Here is a 21,313-nt window from a genome sequence, read left to right as displayed (position 1 = left end):
AAACATTGTACAAAATAATTTAATTCATGAACCTCACCTGTATTTAGCAACAGGTAGATCTCTCTGAGCTTTCCTTAACTTCTTCAACTTTTCAAATTTCTCTTTATTTTTAAAGTCCAGGTAAATTGAAACAATCTTCAAAAATACATCAAACATTTTCTTGTCCAATCTCTTTCTATCTCTTTCATCATATGCACTGTCCATATACTTCATTTTACTTGTAAAATTAATGCAGTCATGTTTGGAAAAGGGTGTATCAGAACCTTGTCTAAGTGTATCCTTTTCAATGCTGGAATCACAATCTATGATAGGTTTACCTGCCTTCTTCAAAGTAGCTTCATATTTCTTAACGAATACCCAGAAATCCTCTAAACTATTCACAACAACATTTGTATCGTTACTGTATGTAAGTATTTTATTTAAATTATGCTTGTGATCTAGAAAACTGAATTCAGAGCTCTCCAATTTAGCTGATGGTGGACTGATTTTTCGTAACTTGGGCCTTTCTCTGGAATCATTATCACGCGACCTTGAACGCTTTCTTCTAGACGAGGATCGATGATATTCTCGAGATTTGCGATCCATTTAAATTGCTTTTAGTTATTACTTTAAAAAACAGCACAAAACACAATTTGAAATTCAAAAACAAACAAATTGTAAACAAACTAAATGTCAAATACAATTGACAGCGTAGATTTGACGACGATTTGACAGCCACTTGACAGTATTTTGCCAGATTAAAAACGGCAGTATACCCAAATGCCAAAGACAAAGACTACAATATTATCTTTTTTTATGCATAATTAGGTATTACTAGCCGCCATCTAGAAAAAAAAAACTGAAATTCAGTATTAATTTTTGAATATTAGAGGCTAGAGCCATTTCATATACATTAACATCATAATATACTGTTAATAGATACAACATAAATGTGTCTGCATCTTAAAACAATATTTAGCACTAACTACGTAAATATAACTTGTATTTGAGCAGGTAAACAAGGTAATGGAAGTATCAGATTGGAATGCTAGATACTTCTTAGCGTGACGTGCTCAAGTACAGGCTATAAAGCAGGCAATGCACATGAAATGCTGATTCCAGAAGATTACATTTTTAATTTTTTTATCTTAAAGATCGAAATCTGTAAACTGTAAACGGGATATAAATGAAAGCGAGTGATAAAATTAAAAAGAGATGGACGATCAAAATATTGACAAAGCGCCCTCTATCGTCAATAAATGATAGATCTACCGTCCGCCATTGCGTTCCGCCATTTTGCTAAGTCGGGAGTGAACGTAAAACAATTTTTATGTATTCCAATGTGGCAAATAGTTGTTTAGATAAAAATTAGTGTTTTAGTACACTAATGGCTTGCTTAAATACACTTAAGTTAGAAATTAAGACTTTAGAACAAGTGTTTCCTAAAAACCATGAGCGGTTTCAGATAATGTCAGCTAGTGTCGATGAACTGACCTGCAGATTCGTTGGCAAAAATGGAAAGAAATATGAAATACACGCTAATATCACGGTAAGTAATCCATATTTAATAAACTGAATACCGTCCAGACGAAAATTGGTCGTTAAAATTAATGATTGCGCGTATTGATTATCGTTAGTTGGGACAAAGGGTCGTGTTTATAGGGGCAGGGCTGTCAACAAAAAGGTTTACGGAAGTGCTATTTTATTCCTGCTGTGGTTTATATCGCGTGTTATCGTGCATGAAACTATAAAGTACATGTGTTTGTTTATTTTGGTGTAGAGTTGGACATTACTAAGTTGTGCGCGCAGGTCTAAACGACGGTAATAGCTGAAATGATTTTGCGGTACCGTGACGAATCATCATAGGTATCGATTACTAGTTTCAGTGCAGTTTCGTGTTCCTTCGTGGTATCCGAGACCAATTACAGCTATACTATTGAGAGTAACATCTGTTTTGTTTGTATAACGGTATAGATGCGCGATTTTGGGACAAAGGCTCTTACTCATGACTACCTGCCCGCTTTTTGTGACACTTCTGTAAAGCTTTACTGTTTTTTTGTTTGCATCAGTGATCAAATTCAACTTGGACACCATAGCAGTAAATTATTCATTGAACTTGTTTATGTTATTGTTTATCTGTTATCAATGGTTTTGACAGATAAAATAAAACTAACCTTGCCTATACAGCTTTTCTAAGTAAATAAAATAAATCAAACTGATTTTCATACTTATTTAAATGAATAAAATCTAAGCTTAAAACTTAATTACTTTAAAAGTTTCAGACTAAGCTTATGTATATTACACAACAATATTATTGTAATAAATTGTTGACAAAGTTTTGTGAGGAGATAACAATGCAAATGTTTACACACTAATAATATTTAATGTACTTATAGATAGGATGTTATGTAAATGTTTATTAACTTTGTTACTTAATAATTATTGAATTACTAATGTATAAAACACTTCCTATTACCGTAAGTACTAGTGAACAGAAATTCGATTTAATGAAAAAATCCTTAAAACATAGATATTGCTAAGGTTTGTTTGGTTTACATTGTTATTCTTTTATTCTCTGTTTATCTTAAACTCTTTATAACACAATACCTGGTCTCTTCAATTATTTAGCTATACAAGTTTACACTGTATATATTTATTTGGCAAGATATGGTACAATTTGGAAGTCAAATTGATAAATTAATATAAGATATAAATAAGATCAATAAATTAAAGAAGTAGATTTGTTACACAAAGACTTAAAACTACTACACTTGGGTCGTTTGTAGAGCACTGTCTCTTGTACTCTCCCATATTATATAAATATTTTGTCTTACTTATCACCAAGCACAAAATATGTCATGTAACATTAACACTACATGTCTATAATATAATGTATTAGGTATACACAAAGAAATTTTCTCCTGATTTTGTCCTTACACATTTCCTTACAGAAGAGTGAACTTTTCCTTTGCTGATTACCTAATGAATTGGAAAACTGAAATTACTACCAAATGCAGAAAATGGAAAGTGCTCCTTTTTGAAAGGGACTGTTTTTGGTAATTCTGTAGGGTTGTTAGAAAACTTTTCTCAGTGTAGGTACATTAAATGTGTTGATAATAATAAATACTTAATGTCATCTTCAAACTAGAGCTACAAGGGTTCCACACATAGCTTGGTCTGAGAAGCCTGAAATAAACTCAGCCTTTTTTTCATATTATGTTCCATTCTTGTCTTAATTACTTAAATACATTGATTTTGAAAAATTACATTGATGATGAATTTTTTTAATTATTTTAGCATTAATGTACATTTATGCTATACATGATAGCTGTTGCAGTAATATTGAATTAAAAACTTTCTATTCAATTCTTTTCTATAAAGAGGTGATAAATCTAGTGTTAAGATGTAATTGCCTACATATTTAAATGGTCTGGGGTTAGGTTCTAGGCACACACCTCTAAATTTTCAGAACTATATGCACATTGAGCATTTAAATATCACTTGCTTTAATGGTGAGGAAGCCTGCATGTCTAAGAGTTCTCCATAATTTTCTCATGTGTGTGTGTAAGATGAATAATTTCTGCCGTTCCGCACTAGGCCAGTGTAGTGAATTATAGCCTAAATCATTCTGAGAGGAGACCCATGGCTGGTTGATGATGATACATACATAATAGCATAGAAAAATAGTGCAGTATTTTTTTTTCTCCTTACAACCTTTTTCCTTATATAGACTAAATCACACTTCACACTAATATTATACAGGAGAAAGTTTCTATGTATGTGTGTGTGTGTGTGTGTGTGTGTGTGTGTGTGTGTGTGTGTGTGTGTATGTTTGTTACTCCTTCACGCAAAAACTACTGGACGGATTGGGCTGAAATTTAGAATGGACATAGATTATACCCTGGATTAGCACATAGGCTACTTTTTATCCCGGAAAATCAAAGAGTTCCCACGGGAATTTTAAAAACCTACATCCACGCGAACGAAGTCGCGGGTATCAGCTAGTTAGATCATAAAATTTTCACTTGATAAATTGTGATAATTGCAGTCTAAGTTATTGGCTGATAAAAGTTACTCTTGCAAAAAATGGATAAGGCCAATAACTAAAGCAAAAGAAGTGTTGCTATTGTTGCGTTTCCTCTAGTTATCAAAGTTTCATAAACACTTGTTCTGCTTGTTTGCAGTAGTTGCTTACGTTTTTACACAATTGCCCAAAAAGTGAGAGCATTTTTTCAGAAGTCATGTATGTAATGTGTGTTTTTGTTCCACTATAACTTCTAAATGCCTGACAGATTTGGAACTATGGAGTATCATATCGTTAGAATCGTTACATCATCCTGTGTTCACTCTATGAATATTACAAGTGTAAATTAAAAATTTACAACACCCCTACAAGTGAAGGTTACAGTAACTAGAAAAGAGCTGATAACTTTCAAACGGCTGAACCGATTTTCTTGGATTATAGCTAAGAACACTCTCGATCAAGCCATCTTTTAAACAAAAAAAACTAAATTAAAATCGGTTCATTAGTTTAGGTTAGGAGCTACGATGCCACAGACAGATACACACCCCTCTTTTTGGGTGGGGGGTTATAAAGAAAACATTCAACGTGTCAGAGCAGTCATGTTTTTAGTTTTTTTCCTTTGATTTTCTTGTTTTATCACACAGGAAAGAAAGGATTACAATGTGGGCTTATGTAAACACTCTTAAACCTTGTATTCACTTGTAGACAAAGAGTCGTTAGAGATATCTAGGGAGCTGACATCTTGTCTTCTCGTAATCTTTTTCATCCATTATCAGCAACACAAAGTCGCAAATGTGGTCAGACTTGTCTTCGCCTAGAGACACGTGTCGCGAGACATTTTGTCCCCTAGTGAATACTTTTTTATTCCTTAGCACTTGATTGCGATCTCACCTGGTGGTAAGTGATGATGCAGTGTAAGACGAAAGAAATTATAAATTACCCCTGGCAGGAATCGAACCCGGGACCTCCCACTTTTAAGACCATAGCGCTCAACATTGCGCCAGGTTTTACAGTGATTTGAGAAGTTGCAATATTATTTTCTTATCTCTTTCAACAATATGTAGATAAGGTTAACTACTTATAACAAGGAAATAGCTTAAAGGTTACTTTCATCAGGATATGATATTTATTTTTGTCATATCATGTATGGGTTGGATTTAAATACAAATTAGGTAAGTTAAATCTAAGTTTGTTGTTTGGCCTCAGGCTGAGATCTATAGAGTGCACTTTGATTTTGTTCAGACTTAAGACACTGTTAAAACGAGACAGTGTTATACTACTACTATAAATCTGTCTCGTTTTAACTGAAACTTAAGTCTAAGCAAATTCAAAGTGCACTCTACAGACAACCTTACTGTCCCACTGCTGTGCAAAGTATTCTTATGAACGTGTGTGGTGGTATGCTTTTGGGAATACTTATGTCAATCAGTGGATGCAAACAGGCTGATCGATTGAATACATAATATACTTAGTAATTAGTATAAAAAAATAATTAGTTGTTATTGTAAATACCAATAATAATTTGTACCTAATGCATTTTACATCTTAAATTATTCTTTGCCACTGTCTCCATGACACTGACACAAGCAAGCTGGACTTAAATGTTCATTACTCAGAAAAGAATACCAGTTCAAGGTTGTAATTTGTTAACCTTGAACTCTGACCTAACGCGCACTATACCGCGGGCACTCGTTCAAGACTGTTTGTCCACATTTTAGGGTAGCGTAGGGCAGATACGCACCATAAGTTTATTGGCCCCTGGGTTAATACTAATTGGGGGCCTGCCTAATTATGTAATCAACTACATAATTGCAATTTCAAAGTACTAGGTATAGGTACACAGTACAGGGGAAAAGATTTAAAGCAACCTTTCTGCATTTTTGTGTTGCAAATTCCTGTATTTGCTCATTATTTGTTAAACCACAATTTATGGAAAGAACTGATAAATGATTTAGTCAATATGATTTGAGTTGTCCAACCTTATGATATTTTTTAAAATTTATAATACAGTCCGCTTTGTCTTCAATGGGGGCGGGGGCCCTTTTATTTACGGGGCCCTAGGCTTATAAGCCCTTATAAGCCTAGGGCTCTTATAAGCCCTTGTAATCCTTATATAGATCCGCCCCTGGCGCAGGGTACAACAACTCAACAAACTGCTAGGCCCAGTACGCTGAGATTTCATTGTTATGACAAGTAGGTCAAGCAGACTATCTGTTCTTGGCATCTTACTTCCTACACGCTGAGCTAGGCTTATTCACTTCTGTTATGCATAGTTACAAAAGTTAATTCGGACACATTCGTAATGTACCTACTTACCCACAAGTATCGTCAAAACGGACCAGCAGTTTAATTACCAAATGGTTAACTATTTTAACTGAATTTGGTGAAATCTGTAAATTAAAGGAAGTGGGTTTACTGAGATAAGTAGCTGTGACAGACAGACGGACGAAGTCACACCGTAAGGCTACTTTTTTACCTGTTTGTACGGAACCCTAAAAACGCAGTAGACTGCATCGTAATATTATTATATCTCTTTTACTTGCAAATAATCCATAACATTGAAGTTCAAAAGCATGAAAATCTCATGCGAATTGCGAACTTTTTTGGCATACTTTAAGTTAGCGGCTAGCAAGGGTTTTGTAGATCAAGTTCAAAATTATTATAATTTATAAACTTCATTAAAAATTAATTATTTACTTCAAATTAACTATGTATACGTTCTAGCCTCTTTTTTCCTTGTCGTTTACCTATTAAAATTCAGCTAACACTTTCCACCTAGCTTAGCCCTAACATTCTATTTGATCGATAATAATAAAACAACCTTGAGATTTTATCTTTGTAAAACTACAAACATAATATTTTCAAAGCTTTTTTTAACAACTTATACATATAAAATATACCCATTAGTGAGAGGCTCAAAGAAGGCACTTAAAGAGAAGAGGACCTTCAACAAAATCTGTCTGGTTTGAAGATTTATATGAAAATATGTAGTTTTAAAGTTTGTATTCAATTCGTATTCGTTTTCGTAAAAATACGATTCAAAGTGGCCGCCATACAAAACGTACAGTCAAAGGCCGTAAGTCGAGTAACACCTTAATGATCATATTCGCGTGGCACGGTAATGCACATGCGCTAGGTGTGTGGCGTGTTTATAGAAAAAGGTCATAAGTGCGACAGATTTTTGATGCAATAGTTTCACGGAATTGCTACTCGAATTCTGAGGCTGACCGTAAGTACGTACTATCACTACTGAATCGCTACAGTTGCGCGTTGCAAATTAGACTCACGGCCAAAAGTAACGATGCAGATGCGGACTACTGAATCACTGCAAAAAGTCGCCTTGGGTGAGACTATCCTCAGGTAGTTATATTCCTAATCAACTTTGATGCTGATATTTCTGACTGTAAGGATCATAGAGATCATTCATTCAAGGTTTACGGCAGTTAGAAAACTTGTAACAAAACGTTAGGACTTTACTGGCAGACCTATGGTACGCGACAGGTCGAGTTGGCAATTTGGGTGGATGCCCCACACACCCGCACAGCCCCTTCGCTAACCCGGTGCGGGATAGTGCGGCTGTGCGGGGTGTCACCCCGCCTCATACCCCGATTGCCGTCTGGACCAGTCGCGTACTATACATTTGACCCTAGGTACGCTATGAAACGACTAGGTATCTTAGATTTTACGTCAGCCCTAGCCTAATGTTTGATAGAATTGTCGATTCAGGATCAAAATCCTATTTCCTCACTTGTAGTTCACTCTTTGTTACAGGAAACGTATCCCAACACACCGCCCGTGTGGTTTGCCGACAGCGAGGATCCAATTGTGACGAATGCTGTCCAGATCCTCAGCAACACACAAGGAAGGGACAATCATGTTATAAACCAGGTGCATTTATTTATAATTTTGAACTTTACCCGACTGCGGCGAAGCCCAAAGGGAGGGTTATGTTTTCGACTTGTATACGTATGTATGTCCTTCCGTAACTACTCAACGGCTAAACCGATTTTGATGAATGATACGTCATTTGATTCGTCTTGATAGCGCCGTGTCACTGGGTAACATAACATTCTTAAAAAACCATAATGGTGGATTTATGCGGTTTAATGTTTGGACTGAAAAAGATGCAGTGCAAACCGCAGTCTGGGTTTTGGATTTTTTTAATTATTTGTTTCTAGTAAAAAATACATTAACACAAACCTCCCATGTGCAGAAAATGTTATTACTTTATTTTTTATTCGAACAGTAAATTTTATACTATGGATGTAATTCTATCAATATTCCCATTATTATTTCAGGATATGTCAGAAAAAATAATAATAAGTTTTATTGGTAGGTAAAGTCTCTAATTATGTGTTGTCTACATTTGTGTTGTACACTTATTGGTCGAATTACATAACGTTTGTTAGTTACTATATTCGGTTACCCGGCCCAAATACGGATTAACTATCGAGTGTAATTGCGCAGTTAGTAACTTGTTTGTATTAGAATGGGGAGTTTCAAAATGTAGGTAGTAGAATTTTATAGAAAAATATTTTCAGAGCCTTTAAGAAAATAAATTGCAAAATTAATAATGATAATCATTAAATAATCATTACTTAATATAAATAATAATTTCAAATTTTGTTTAAAAATATTGATTTTGTTTGGAAAAATTAACTAAAATCAAACACTAATTAAAACGTCGCGTGTCTCGCTCTACATGTAATGTTGTTTTAATTATTGTTAACATATATGGATGAAATATAAATTACTACCATGTGATACCAAAGAGAGCGCTCTTAAAATGTTGTTTTACGAGTACAATAGCCAGCGTGTAAGCCGAGATCTCACGAGTTTAGTAGTCCGTATACTAACAGTATGCGGAATACTGGACGCGCCTTTGTGCCAGATTAAAACCTGGTGGCCAGTCTTGTTTGTGTTTGTACCTTTTATATATTTTCCCAGGTGGGCATATTGTTAAGGGAACTATGCAAATTACACGGCGTGCCCGAACCGCCGGACTTGGACTCTTTGTCGCTACCCCTCCATCCAGCACCACAAATGAGGTAATTTCTTTTTAATTTACGACAGGCGCGCGCTTGACCACGATCACACCTGATGGGAAGTGGTGATGTGGCCGAAGATGGGACGCGTTTGGTTAGAAGGTGCCTATTCACTTTTCATTAGTTGTGATTATATTATTCCTATAATAACTATAACTATAATATCGAACATTGTATGGAAACATATAGATAGTGTTCGGCCGAAGCCAAAAACCACCTTCGGCCAAAATGGACCGAAGTTTTGGCCAATGATTTACAGAGTCTATTGACTCTCAGATTTGTATTCACGACGTCCAACCAGCGCTTTCTTGGGCGGCCTCAGAGAAAACTTTGAAACTTCCTAGATCAAGTAGTAACAGCAATGCCTCCCTTCGCAGAGTACCGAGCGTCACGTCAAACGGTGCGGAGTCCGGCACCGAAGAGGACGAGGAGATGGCTGCGGAGGAGGACGACTCCGAGGGGGAGGATGACTTGCCACTTGAGATGGTCGACGACGCCGGGCGCAGCAACAAGGTTAGTAGAGTCTACACTCCACCACACCTACAGTTAGATCGATAATTATGTGGTTTTTTGAGAGGCACTTGATTAAATTGGAAAGTTTTTAGTTTTTACTTAATGCAAAGTAAACTTTTAGTTGATTGTGATAAATATTTGCTACCGAATTCCACCAGGGATTTCTAAAAAATACCAAAGACTACCTATCAAAACCGCGCCTTTTCCCAAATTAGATACACAACAGGTAACATTTTTGCGTAACACCAACAACTAGCGTTAGTGCAGTGGTTTAGAAAGGGCTTAAGATCTTTATTTAGAGTTGGAAATAAAAAAGTTCAAATGTCTCAATGGTATCCTTCGTATGGCCCACCCATACGAGACGGCGAAGAAGAAGAATATACCACAGGCCTATCTCTAAGTTATCAATCGTTGTAAACATTTCGAATACTACTTCAGTGCAAGTCCGCGGGGCAAATACCAGCCTGCTTTTTCTATGTATTTGATACTAGCTGATGCCCGCAGCTTCGCCCGCGTGGATTGGTCAGATCCCCTGCAGCATCAGGATTGAGGAGTTGAACTCCAAATTTTTTATGAAACAATGTCGCAAAGTTTCTCTATCGATTAAAAAAGAAATGACGCAAATCGGTTCAGAAATCTTGGAGATTTCGGTGTACATAGGTAGAAAAACACAACTACCTTTTAGAAAGTCGGTTAAAAGAGTAGCCTATGTTACTCCCTGGTCAATTCTCTACTTGTCTGTGAAAATCCCGTCAAAATCGGTTCAGCCGTTCCCTAGATTAGCCTTTTCAAACAGACAGACAGACAGACAGACAGACAGACAGACAGACAGACAAAAATTTTAAAAACGTGTGATTTAGTTATAGTATCGTCAAATAACCATATGACCTTAATATGCGGTAGTTATTTCGAAATTACAGACAGACACTCCAATTTTATTTATTAGTATAGATATTGACTACAATACTACAAATAGCTACTCGATTGCAATCTGTCATCTTACAAAATTGCCATTTTATCAGTTAACACGCGATCGTCGTTGGCATTTAACATTTTGTATGAAAAATCGTACTTGCGTACGTGCGTGTGCATGTATTTGAGTAAGCCTTTGCTGAAATTCCAATTGGTAATTCCAGGATGATATGGAGATAGAGCATTTAGCGACGTTAGAGCGGCTGAGGCAGAACCAGCGACAAGACTACCTGTCGGGCAGCGTGTCGGGCAGTCTGCAGGCCACCGACCGCCTCATGAAGGAGCTGCGCGACATATACCGCTCTCACTCCTTCAAGAACAACATGTATTCTATAGGTGAGAGATGTATATAATTTGATGTTTCGCCTCTTCCAATCTACGACGACCTCTGCCTGATATTGTATAGTGACATTGGAACCTTCAGGTTTTTTTATTGTTTGACAGTTGCCTTTGACGACAATTATGTATAGTAAAAGGCAATCTAAGGGTGAGATCTATAGAGTGCACTCTGAATTTGCTTAGACTTAAGACAGAGTTAAAATGACATAAATCTGTCTCGTTTTAACTCAATTTGAAGTCTGAGTAAAGTCAAAGTGCGTCTATAGATCTATCTAAGACAGCGTGCTTGCTTAAAAGATGTCTATTCACTCTTGCTTTGAAGGTACATATTTAGATAATATGTTGCAGGAAACGTGGATGCCGGAAAGGCATTTCACATATTAGAAACATTTAGCTAAAACGTTTTGTGTGAGTAGACTCTATGTCATCCACAAAAGTGTGTTCTACAATATGTGGGTGGTATTGTGTGTCGGTGGTGTATATTGCTTGCTTTTCCTGCTTTAGTAGATCGGGTGGTGCAAGTCGTACCATACAGATTTGTCTGTTTTGGCAGATTATAGCAAACTAGCTGACGCCCGCGACTTCGTCCGCGTGGATTTAGGTTTTTCAAAATGCCGTCGGAACTCTGATTTTCCGGGATAAAAAGTAGCCTATGTGCTAATCCAGGATATTATCTATCTCCATTCTGTGAAACTAAGGACAGTTCTGTCAAACTAAGGACAGTTATTGGACTGAAATTAGATTTAGAAATTATTCATAAGTAGAAGTTTAAGCTAGAATAAAATTACTTATTAGCCCATAGGCTAGATCGTAGTAGGAATAAAGCTACCATTATATAATGGAGCTTTATGGTAAGAAAAAAAAAAAAAAAATCTCCATTCTGAATTTCAGCCAAATCCGTCCAGTGGTTTTTGCGTGAAGGAGTAACAAACATACACACACACACACACACATACAAACTTTCGCCTTTATAATATTAGTGTGATTAAGCTCGTGGTTCCTTGTATATAATAGACTTCATTCAATACACCTGCTTATTAATCTTTTTTGTTTCCAGAGTTAATAAACGATTCACTGTACGAGTGGAACATAAGACTGCGCTCAGTGGACCCGGACAGTCCGCTGCACAACGACCTGATGCTGCTGAAGGAGAAGGAGGGCAAAGACTCAATTCTGTTGAACATCATGTTCAAAGAGACGTACCCCTTCGAGCCGCCCTTCGTACGTGTTGTATATCCTATTATATCAGGTGAGACGATAAACTTTTTAGTCAAGTTTTTTGGCTATCCCTAAGGCCCGGTTTCCACCTAAGCTGAGCGGAGAAGAGATGTGATCAGTCGACCAATCAGGTTTTTAAAAGATGACGTGATAATTCTTTCAAGAATTTAATTGGTCGACTGAACTGATCTCATCTTCGCTCCGCTTAGGTGGAAACTGATCCTAAATAGCCTGGTCCACATTGATCAAACATACTTGGTCAATGCACAGAGCGCTTGGCTTGGTTAACGAGTGCGGGTAGCGCTGCCATGGCGTATTTAGCCCATTTTACAAGCCCATACAACATATTCATAGCAAATGAGGGGAAAAACTTGATTCTGATGAATATCATTTTCAATCAGATGTATCCCTTTTAACTCCCCTTTTACCTTCTGTTTATTATATGAAAATGACATCCTAGTACACAATTTCAAATTTAAGATAACCAACATTTTTGTATTGAATAAATCATCAATCTATATGATATTCCACCAATTAAAATGAAGAAAGAAGTGTACTACATAGCTGTTATCGTTTTTGTTTTCAAATAAATGTCTGGTCCTTTTCATTTAATACACAATACATGTTGTTATAATACCTTGTGCATTCTAGGTGGCTACGTCCTCGTAGGCGGCGCAATATGTATGGAACTACTCACAAAGCAGGGCTGGTCGTCCGCGTACACAGTAGAGGCAGTTATAATGCAGATCGCCGCGACTTTGGTCAAGGGCAAAGCGCGCATCCAGTTCGGCGCGACCAAAGTGGTCTCCCAGTCACAGTATAGCCTGGCGCGCGCGCAGCAGAGCTTCAAGTGCCTAGTGCAGATCCACGAGAAGAATGGTGAGTGTTGACCATTGTGGGGTGTCCTAGTGGAACCCCACACAGTGGAAGCATTTAAACTCATTTTAAGGGTTCCGTACCTCAAAAAAAAACGGAACGTTTTGTTGTCTAGACAGACAACAAACAACAAAATGATCTGTCTGGACAACAAAATGATCCTATAAGGATTCCGTTTTTTTTTTCACGACAGCCGGACACACAGACGGACGTCTGTCCGTCTGTCGTGTCTGTCAAGAAAACCTATAGGGTACTTCTCGTTGACTAGAATCATGAAATCGGCAGGGAGGTAGGTCTTATAGCACAAGTAAAAGAAAAATTTCTGAAAACTGAATTTTTGGTTACATCACAAAAAATGTTTGTATGTTGTGTGTGTGTATGTTTTTTCGCCTAGTGGTTGTCCTTCTTCTTGTTTTTGTATCTTCAATATTGTTTCTAGGTTTCATCAAGCCTTCGATGACGTAAAGGCTGATTAAACTTTGGAAAATTAAGCCTCAATAGCTCAACGGTTATAGGAGCGGACTGAAATCCGAAAGGTCGGCGGTTGAAACCGCACCCGTTGCACTATTGTCGTACCCACTCCTAGCACAAGCTTAACGCTTAGTTGGAGGGGAAAGGGGAATGTTAGTCATGATTAAAAATGGCTAATATTCTTTTTTTTTTTAAAAAAACAATACTTTAAAACGTCGACAATACAAAGGTGCATTACCACATTTCAGGTTGGTTCACGCCGCCGAAGGAAGACGGCTAATGCAGGTCGCCCGCCCTCACAAGCAAAATGAACGTGCCACGTGCGTCGCTCACACCGTATACAAACACACTGACGCGACGCGACGCGACTGTCGCATTCCAAGTTTGTATGATGTGTAGTGTACGGAACGGACACTCGACACAGTATTGTGTACTCTATCGGTATAATATTAAGTGCTATTATGTCAGTGCGGACGTCGCGAGAGACCTTATAAGACTTATAGAAAAAAATGTGTAATGTTTTTGTAATCATTAATTTTTCTCATCCAATTATCCATAATACGGTAGCCTTAGACGTTACTGAAGTGTAAAGTTGGAAACAAAATTCTTTGCATTTCCTTTTAGTTAATGATGAAATAAAAGAAAACACCTGTGATTCGTAATGATTATATATTTTGTTTGATTTTTACATCCATGCACAAATACATCGATGGTTAAATAACCTAGTTCCTAACCCAGTTCATTTGCTTCACGAATCGGAGCGAAAGTTGTTGAGCAAACCAATCAGATTAATGGTAGATGCCGTAATAATTTCATTCCGACATCTGACGAAAATCTGATTGGTCAACTATACACATCGCCCTAAACTGCCATACATCTCTTCCAAATTAGCCTGCTTCCATCTTAGGCTGAGATCTATAGAGGGCACTTTGACTTTACTCAGTTAAAACGAGGCAGATTTAACGCTGATATTATAACACGCTGTCTTGTTTTAACAGTGTCTTAAATCTGGGCAAAGTCAGAGTTCGCTCTATAGTCTAGGCCTTAGACTACATTATCACTTACCACAAGGTGAGATCGTAGTCAAGTGCTAACTTGGAATAAAAAAAATCCTTGTGCGCATTGTTGTGCTAACCTAAAATAGAATCTCTATAACCCTGTGTCTATATTTAGTTTACAGTTTAGAATTCAGTTTTGATTTATTAATTTCCATAAAAGCTTTCAGGCTCGCTATGTGCGCCTCCGCGCCCGGCTGGTTGATCCGCTCACAAAGTTCTATTTTCGTCATTTTATTGTACCATTGATTTAGTTTTGGAAATCTGAAAATAAAACAGAATAAGAATTTCATATGAAGTTCTGTAGGTATGCTCCTATAAACAGCTTAGGCTTAGAGTGAATCTAATCTTTACTGAGTAATATTTATAAATGCGAGAATAATGTGTCTTAGCTTTTGAGGGACCATCAGTTTAACAGATTTTGACGAAATTTGGTACAGTGGTCCCCGAAAATCACTTCCAATTCCGAGTTTCAATAGGATTTTGAGAAATCCATGGGAACGAAGTCGCAGGTAGCATCTATTTGGTAAAGACAGCTTGCGTCTAGGAGTTTATGTGTGTTCTGAGCAGTTGAATATCACATGCTTTAACGGTGAGGGAAAACATCGTGAGTAAACCTGCACGCCTGAGAGTTCTCTATAATGTTCTCAAAGGTGTGTGAAGTCTGCCATTCCGCACTTGGCCAGCGTGGTGGACTATGACTAAACTTTTCTAACTTTGAATGGAGACCCGTGCTTAGTAGTGAGCCGGCGACGGCTGGATGAGAAGGAAAAATATACTAACCTTTGCTCATCAATAGGGACTAGCCCATGCAAAGTTGCCATAGTAGTGATGACGCTTATATCAGCCAAGGTAACCACATCGTCGGCCAAGTACAGGGTATCTGATAAGTAAGCTTCGAGCATTCTGTATGCGTCGTCTATGTTCCTTATCATTGATTTGGATAACTCCGCCAGTCTTCCAGTGTAAGTTGCTGCCTAAATAGATTGACCGTATTAATAAATAAATAATGTTAATGAATTAAAGGTAAACGTACCTACATATTATAATATCACACGAAGAAGGCTGATTTTTAACCCCCGACCCAAAAAGAGGGGTGAAGTTTGACTTGTGTATCTGTCTGTGGCAGCGTAGCGCCTAAACGAATGAACCGATTTTGATTTAGTTTTATTTTGTTAGAAAGGTGGCTTGATCGAGAGTGTTCTTAGCTATAATCCAAGAAAATCTGTTCAGCCGTTTGAAAATTATTGGAGGTTTTTGTGTTTTTAAATTTTTAATTTTATGTTATTCAATCACCAAATAACTTTTATCTTGTAGCTCGATTCCGTAAAACCTGCATCAATCATTATTGCAATCGCAATTGTTATTGGCCAAAATGCTATTCCTGTTGCTACAATGCATTATAGCCAATAGTGAGCGAGCGTCAACCAATCAAAGGTGATTGCGATCGTGACATCGTAGCTGTCATTCTACCGCAATCGAGCTGCAAATGAATAAATTTGACATTTTGACAGATTTCCTATTCAAAACCAGTCAAAACCTCCAGATAAAAGTTATTTGACGATTGAAAAATTGATCCTAAGGCCTCATTCATACGAGAGCTTTTTTAACGCCCGTTAAAAAAGCGTTCAAATAGAACAAAATGCATTCCCAAGTATCTGTTCACACGTTAACGCGCACTTTGTATTATCAGCGCAACGCCGGGTTTTAATGCAACACTTTTTTAACGCTCGTGCAAATTAGGGCTATAAGTACCTACTAACCATCACAGATCTGAGTCGTTGGAATAAAACGCCGCAATCAAAGAATAGCCTTTGATTTATCGTCGCCCTTTTCCTCTTGTCCGTCGGGTAGAGGCGCGAATGCTCGGCCGAGCCGTATTTGTCAAACAGATACAACATAATGGCGTGACTGAAATAGATGGATGGCGCCGTTACATATTGTAACACAGGGTTACAATGTTACATTTTTTAACAAACATAAGACTAAGGCCCAATTTCACCAAGCAATTAACCCCTGTTTAGTTAAACATCCTAATGCTGTCCCTTTTGGGCAGATGACATACGCGATTTAAAAAAAAGAGAGATACAAAGAATGTTTAACCAAACCATGGTTAATTGTTTGGTGAAATTAGGCATAAGAAGTGTACTACTGTACGGGAAAAGTTATGTAAACTTGCCTTTACAGTTGTAAACTCGAAAGAAAATCTCAATAAAATAACTATAAGTATTTATCATCTGTCTACCTGCCCTGGAGGGAGATAGACAGACGGAGGGTCCTCCAACGTTTGGAGGTCCCTCCGTGAACTCTACTAAGGTGCGAGGTCGCCATCTAGCACCTTGGGACCCCAATGTCCATCGGTTTTTCGAACTATGTATGTTCCCTGCCCATTGTTACTTCAGCTTCGCAACCCGTCGAGCTATGTCGGTTCAAATAAGTCGGAGGGAGCCACTGTATCAGGCGGCACAAGACCGTGGTGTGTGGAAGTCCCTACAAACAAGACACCTATGCCCAGCTGTGGCATGTTTTCTTTACGGCTCTACTACTGTAGGAACCTATTCAGTTATACGTTATGTCTGTAATAGGCAGGTAAGGTGAAAGGTAAGTATCGGTTTTACACAAAAGACTGATTTTAAATTGTCTATGATTTTACCTTATAAATAGGGCATGAATATAATATAGGTACCTACCTACTAAAAATTATCTAAAGATAAATTAGCGTTATTACCTGTCAGCTAAACAAAATCCATCTTCCTCCATGTAAGGTACAGTTCGCATAGGGTTTTTCTGAAATAAAAACGTATAAATCACAAGGCAGATCCCATCAAAGGACCTAATACCCGGTCATTTTTCAGATGTATCATATCTTACTCGTACGCCACGCCCTAATCCGCCGTAGTCCGCCACGATATTCTAGTTCGATTTGGCAGACTTCACATACCTTTGAGAACCTTATGGAGAAGTCTCAGCCATCCAGGTTTCCTCATGTTTTCCTTAAAACGAAATAGCTCCGAAAAGTTAGAGATCGGACCCCCGACCTCTGTGTGTGAAGTTTGCCAATCCGCACTGGGCCAACATGGCAGACTACGGTCTTACATTCTCATTCTGAGAGGAGACCAGTGCCCATAGAGAGCCCGCGTCCAGCGACGACATAATGATGATGATGATGATTCTAGACTACCCAATCTACATGCGTAAAGTCGTCCATTATAGGTATGCAGATGTAAAGAAAAAAAATTTCAAAAGAAAAATAAAACCGACTTCAAAAACCAAAAACACTAAAAAGTAGAAAATAATTTTTGTTTAGCTACACATGTAATGTACCTAGGTATGAAGTCGAGCGAGCATATTAAAACAAAATTAGAAATCCAAGAGTGAAGCTCGCCCGACTTCATACCTAGGTACATTACATGTGTAGCTAAACAAAAATTATTTTCTACTTTTTAGTGTTTTTGGTTTTTGAAGTCGGTTTTATTTTTCTTTTGAAAATTTTTTATTTCACAATTTTTAGTGGCCCCACTGTACTATAATATGCTACGCCCAGTTAAAACCCTACTGTTTACTAAGCTATTACAGTGATCGCGAGCAATTTGCTCTTATCCATTGAGGAGTTCTGTTCTCCATCTCCGAAGATATTCATCGGATCTTCACCAAATTTATATGGGACCACCTGCACAGTATACCCTTTCAAACAAAAAAAAAAAAAAATCCAAATCGGTCCAGGGGTCTTTGAGTAATCGGGGAACATACATAAAAAATATAAAAATAAATAAAAAAAAAAAAAAAGATCCCGACGAATTGAGAACCTCCTCCTTTTTTGGAAGTCGGTTAAAAAGGAATTCACTTGCCTTCGTCATCTCCGGTGTGTCTTGCTCTCGCATAACCGGATTGATATCGTATGGCTCATACTTCACTCCAAGAATGTCAGCAACCATCATCACCGCTCGGGCTGGCGGACTTGCATCTACTTTGTACAGTGTGAGTGGCATCTTTAGGTATCTTAGACTATAAGGTAGGTACCTATATTAGATTGTCGGCCTAATTATATTTAATCTACAAAAAAAAAACCAGAAATGAATGTAATTCTTACTAATTATTATTGGTACCTAACTAGAGGATGCCCGCGACTTCGTCCGCGTGGATTTAGATTTTTACAGATTCCGTGGGAACTCTTTGATTTTTAGGGATAAAAAATAGCCTATGTGTAAATCCAGAGTATAATCTATCTCCATTCCAAATTTCAGCCAAATCTGTCCAGTAGTTTTTGCGTGATCGAGTAACAAACATCCACACTTTCACATTTATAATATTAGGAGATTAGTAGGATTAGGATATATAGGATTTCATATTTTTATTATTCATATATTATATCCATCATATCATGTATTATGGTAGGTATATAGGACTACGCATAGGTACCTAGTGAGAAATATTATATGTAGATACATATTACATACGTGATACAATAGGTAGTGGTAGGCAATAGGTACCTACCCACCTACCTAAAAATTCCAGGTTCCAAGGCCAATGTGACTATTAAGTAATTCTGTTGTACTTACCTACAGAATCGCTAAACTATAACAAAATGACAGATCTAAATGTATTGTTATCGATTTCATGCTTTATGTGGAAAACTAGCACTAGCATTTGATTTAGACTAATCTACAATTAGCAACGATGTTAATCACAAGGGCTTATCACGAAGACTGAGCAAATTCTACGGTTTATCAAGAACAATTTCAACATAGACGAATACACTACTTCTACGCGAATAACTCAGTCATTAACGTCGCACAGTGTATACTTAGTAGGTAAGTATGTCGACGTTGCGTCGCGTCGATTATTTATCGATAACTAGTTATGAGGTACCTGCTTAGTACAATGACCTAACAGTAACAACGAGAATGACTGCATGAAAATACAGAGCAATAACGCCGATATTGTGAAGATTTAATTAAAAAATAGAAAAGCAAACTTTAACAGCGCTGTTAGGAAAAGCTTTGAGTAAATAGCACTCTTGAAACTTTTCATTGTGAGATTATAAAATTAACAAGCTTGAAAGTTGTTCATTTGAAAGATCAGGATATATTAATTTGAAAACTCTAAAAGCTTTTCTTTACGTTTTTAAGCCCCGACCCAAAAAGAGGGGTGTTATAAGTTTGACGTGTGTATCTGTGTCTCTGTGTATCTGTCTGTGGCATCGTAGCTCCTAAACTAATGAACCGATTTTGATTTAGTTTTTTTTTGTTTGAAAGGTGGCTTGATTGAGAGTGTTCTTAGCTAAAATCCAAGATAACAGCCGTTTGAAAGTTATCAGCTCTTTTCTAGTTACTGTAACCTTCACTTGTCGGGGGTGTTATAAATTTTTAATTTACACTTGTCTACTATATCTCAAAATACGTTTACGATCTGTTGTAATTAATCCATATTAATATTATGAATGAGAAAGCATTTCAGTCTCTTCGTGTTACGTTTTCACGGCCCATCTAATTACCGTTGGGTAAATGGTTGGGCCTTGAAAAGGTAATCAGTTAAAACTGAGTAGGTATTTTATCTGATTTTGGTGGCTTGCATTTGGGACTACGATTGTATGGAGTAAGTGACGGAGAGAGCCCTGTTAAGTATTTCTTGTACAATACGATGGTACGGAACCTTACGTGTGCGAATGCGGCTTGCGTCCTACGTACCTATGTATCTTCTGAGTAAATAAAAGGCTATGTTGACTACCCAGTTTTGGTTCGATATTCGATTGTTTATCTACCTATTCGAAGCCAGGCAGTGAGGTTCTTTGCGCACTGCATCCGATCGGAATCTATAAAGGCGGCTCTACACTCTCACGTGAAGTCGCACTGTTATTTCACGCGTGAACTGTGTTCCTTCCACAGTCGCAAATCTTCACAGTCTTGTTCGTGACTATGGACGAAACCCTTTGTCGTGGACCAAAAACCGATACTGATCGGGGAAAGGCGCGAAGCGCGAACGCGAAGGCGTGAACAACATCTACACTCGTGATTCGCAGTTGTCGCGGGCTTTCGCGGCCGTTCGCGCCGCTATTGTAGAGCCCACTTAAGAATTCTCGATCCGTAGTACTGTACCGACACCTACTCAATTTTTCTTTTAAATTAAGAATTTCTAATATTGCCTCTCATGGTCATTAAATGAAACCTCCTGTTTTGTAGGCACGATCATAGATTTTTTAAATGAAAGATTTGTTTGTTAGATTTCGGTGTTGAAAATATAGTATTTTTGCGTACTATGTGTTTCTTCAACAGTAGGTACGTAGGTAGTATATTATAGTACGGCTGGCAACCCTAGTTTTAGCCACTTATTTTATTGATCAACTTGTTCGTTGTGTAGTAAACAACAACAACCCCTAAGGTCAAGGGTACGGAACGATTTGGACGGGATTTTCATAATAACTATTTTACAAACACGTCATGCGAACTTCGAGTGGAAAGTTAACCACTAACTAATTATGGTTAATAAGGGTTAGGTACCTATTAGTACGTGACAGGTTGAGATGGCAATGGGGTATGAGGCGGCGTCGCCTTTTTCTATTTTTATATAGCTAAGTAACTACGTTAACTTAGGGCAAATTAACCCTGCAGTGCGATTTTACCTGGCGGTTCCCAAGTAGTATCTGATATTTGCAATCTCTAAGATGGAAGTGGGCAGCCTTGAAGGGGTATGAAAGTTTACTCATATCACTAATTTGATACTAGGTAGTTTCATACCACTAATATTTTGATTCTAGGTACGCGATATCGTCCCAGTAATTTAAATTGCTTGACGACACGACTTTGCCGATAGGTGATAATAAT

The 21,313-nt window shown here is 37.5% G+C and overlaps 3 protein-coding genes across 4 annotated transcripts in view; 1 reads left to right on the top strand and 2 right to left on the bottom strand.

Moving 5' to 3' along the window:
• Positions 1–15,606, bottom strand: part of LOC123874568 (probable ATP-dependent RNA helicase DHX34) — a 36,814-nt gene extending 21,208 nt beyond the window's left edge. The window contains exons 1-3 of one of the 2 annotated variants that reach the window (XM_045920042.1): positions 15,601–15,606; positions 11,547–11,550; positions 38–251 (exon numbers count right to left, since the gene is read on the bottom strand). In XM_045920042.1, coding sequence (XP_045775998.1) covers positions 38–213 — 176 coding nt within the window. In that variant the 5' untranslated portion in view covers positions 214–251; positions 11,547–11,550; positions 15,601–15,606. Of the gene's footprint in view, positions 1–37; positions 665–11,546; positions 11,551–15,600 lie in introns of those variants that run through there. The other variant, XM_045920040.1, reaches the window with a different exon arrangement.
• LOC123874570 (ubiquitin-conjugating enzyme E2 Q2) lies at positions 1,243–14,105 on the top strand. The gene is made up of 8 exons (XM_045920045.1): positions 1,243–1,528; positions 7,775–7,891; positions 8,951–9,051; positions 9,426–9,561; positions 10,698–10,869; positions 11,930–12,121; positions 12,742–12,969; positions 13,686–14,105. Exons 1-8 carry the CDS (start codon positions 1,367–1,369, stop codon positions 13,715–13,717), a joined length of 1,140 nt encoding a protein of 379 aa, XP_045776001.1. The 5' UTR covers positions 1,243–1,366; the 3' UTR covers positions 13,718–14,105.
• On the bottom strand, positions 14,092–19,317 carry LOC123874573 (glutathione S-transferase 1-like). The gene is made up of 6 exons (XM_045920047.1): positions 19,052–19,317; positions 18,341–18,545; positions 17,221–17,279; positions 16,256–16,403; positions 15,276–15,469; positions 14,092–14,756 (listed from the first exon to the last, which is right to left on the bottom strand). Exons 2-6 carry the CDS (start codon positions 18,479–18,481, stop codon positions 14,612–14,614), a joined length of 687 nt encoding a protein of 228 aa, XP_045776003.1. The 5' UTR covers positions 18,482–18,545; positions 19,052–19,317; the 3' UTR covers positions 14,092–14,611.
• Positions 19,318–21,313: the final 1,996 nt, after the last annotated feature.

This window comes from Maniola jurtina, chromosome 18, assembly GCF_905333055.1.
Source record: "Maniola jurtina chromosome 18, ilManJurt1.1, whole genome shotgun sequence".
In the NCBI taxonomy this organism is placed as follows: domain Eukaryota; kingdom Metazoa; phylum Arthropoda; class Insecta; order Lepidoptera; family Nymphalidae; genus Maniola; species Maniola jurtina.
The sequence above is the reverse complement of the archived record's forward strand: the minus strand, read 5'-3'. Positions and strand labels throughout refer to the sequence as shown.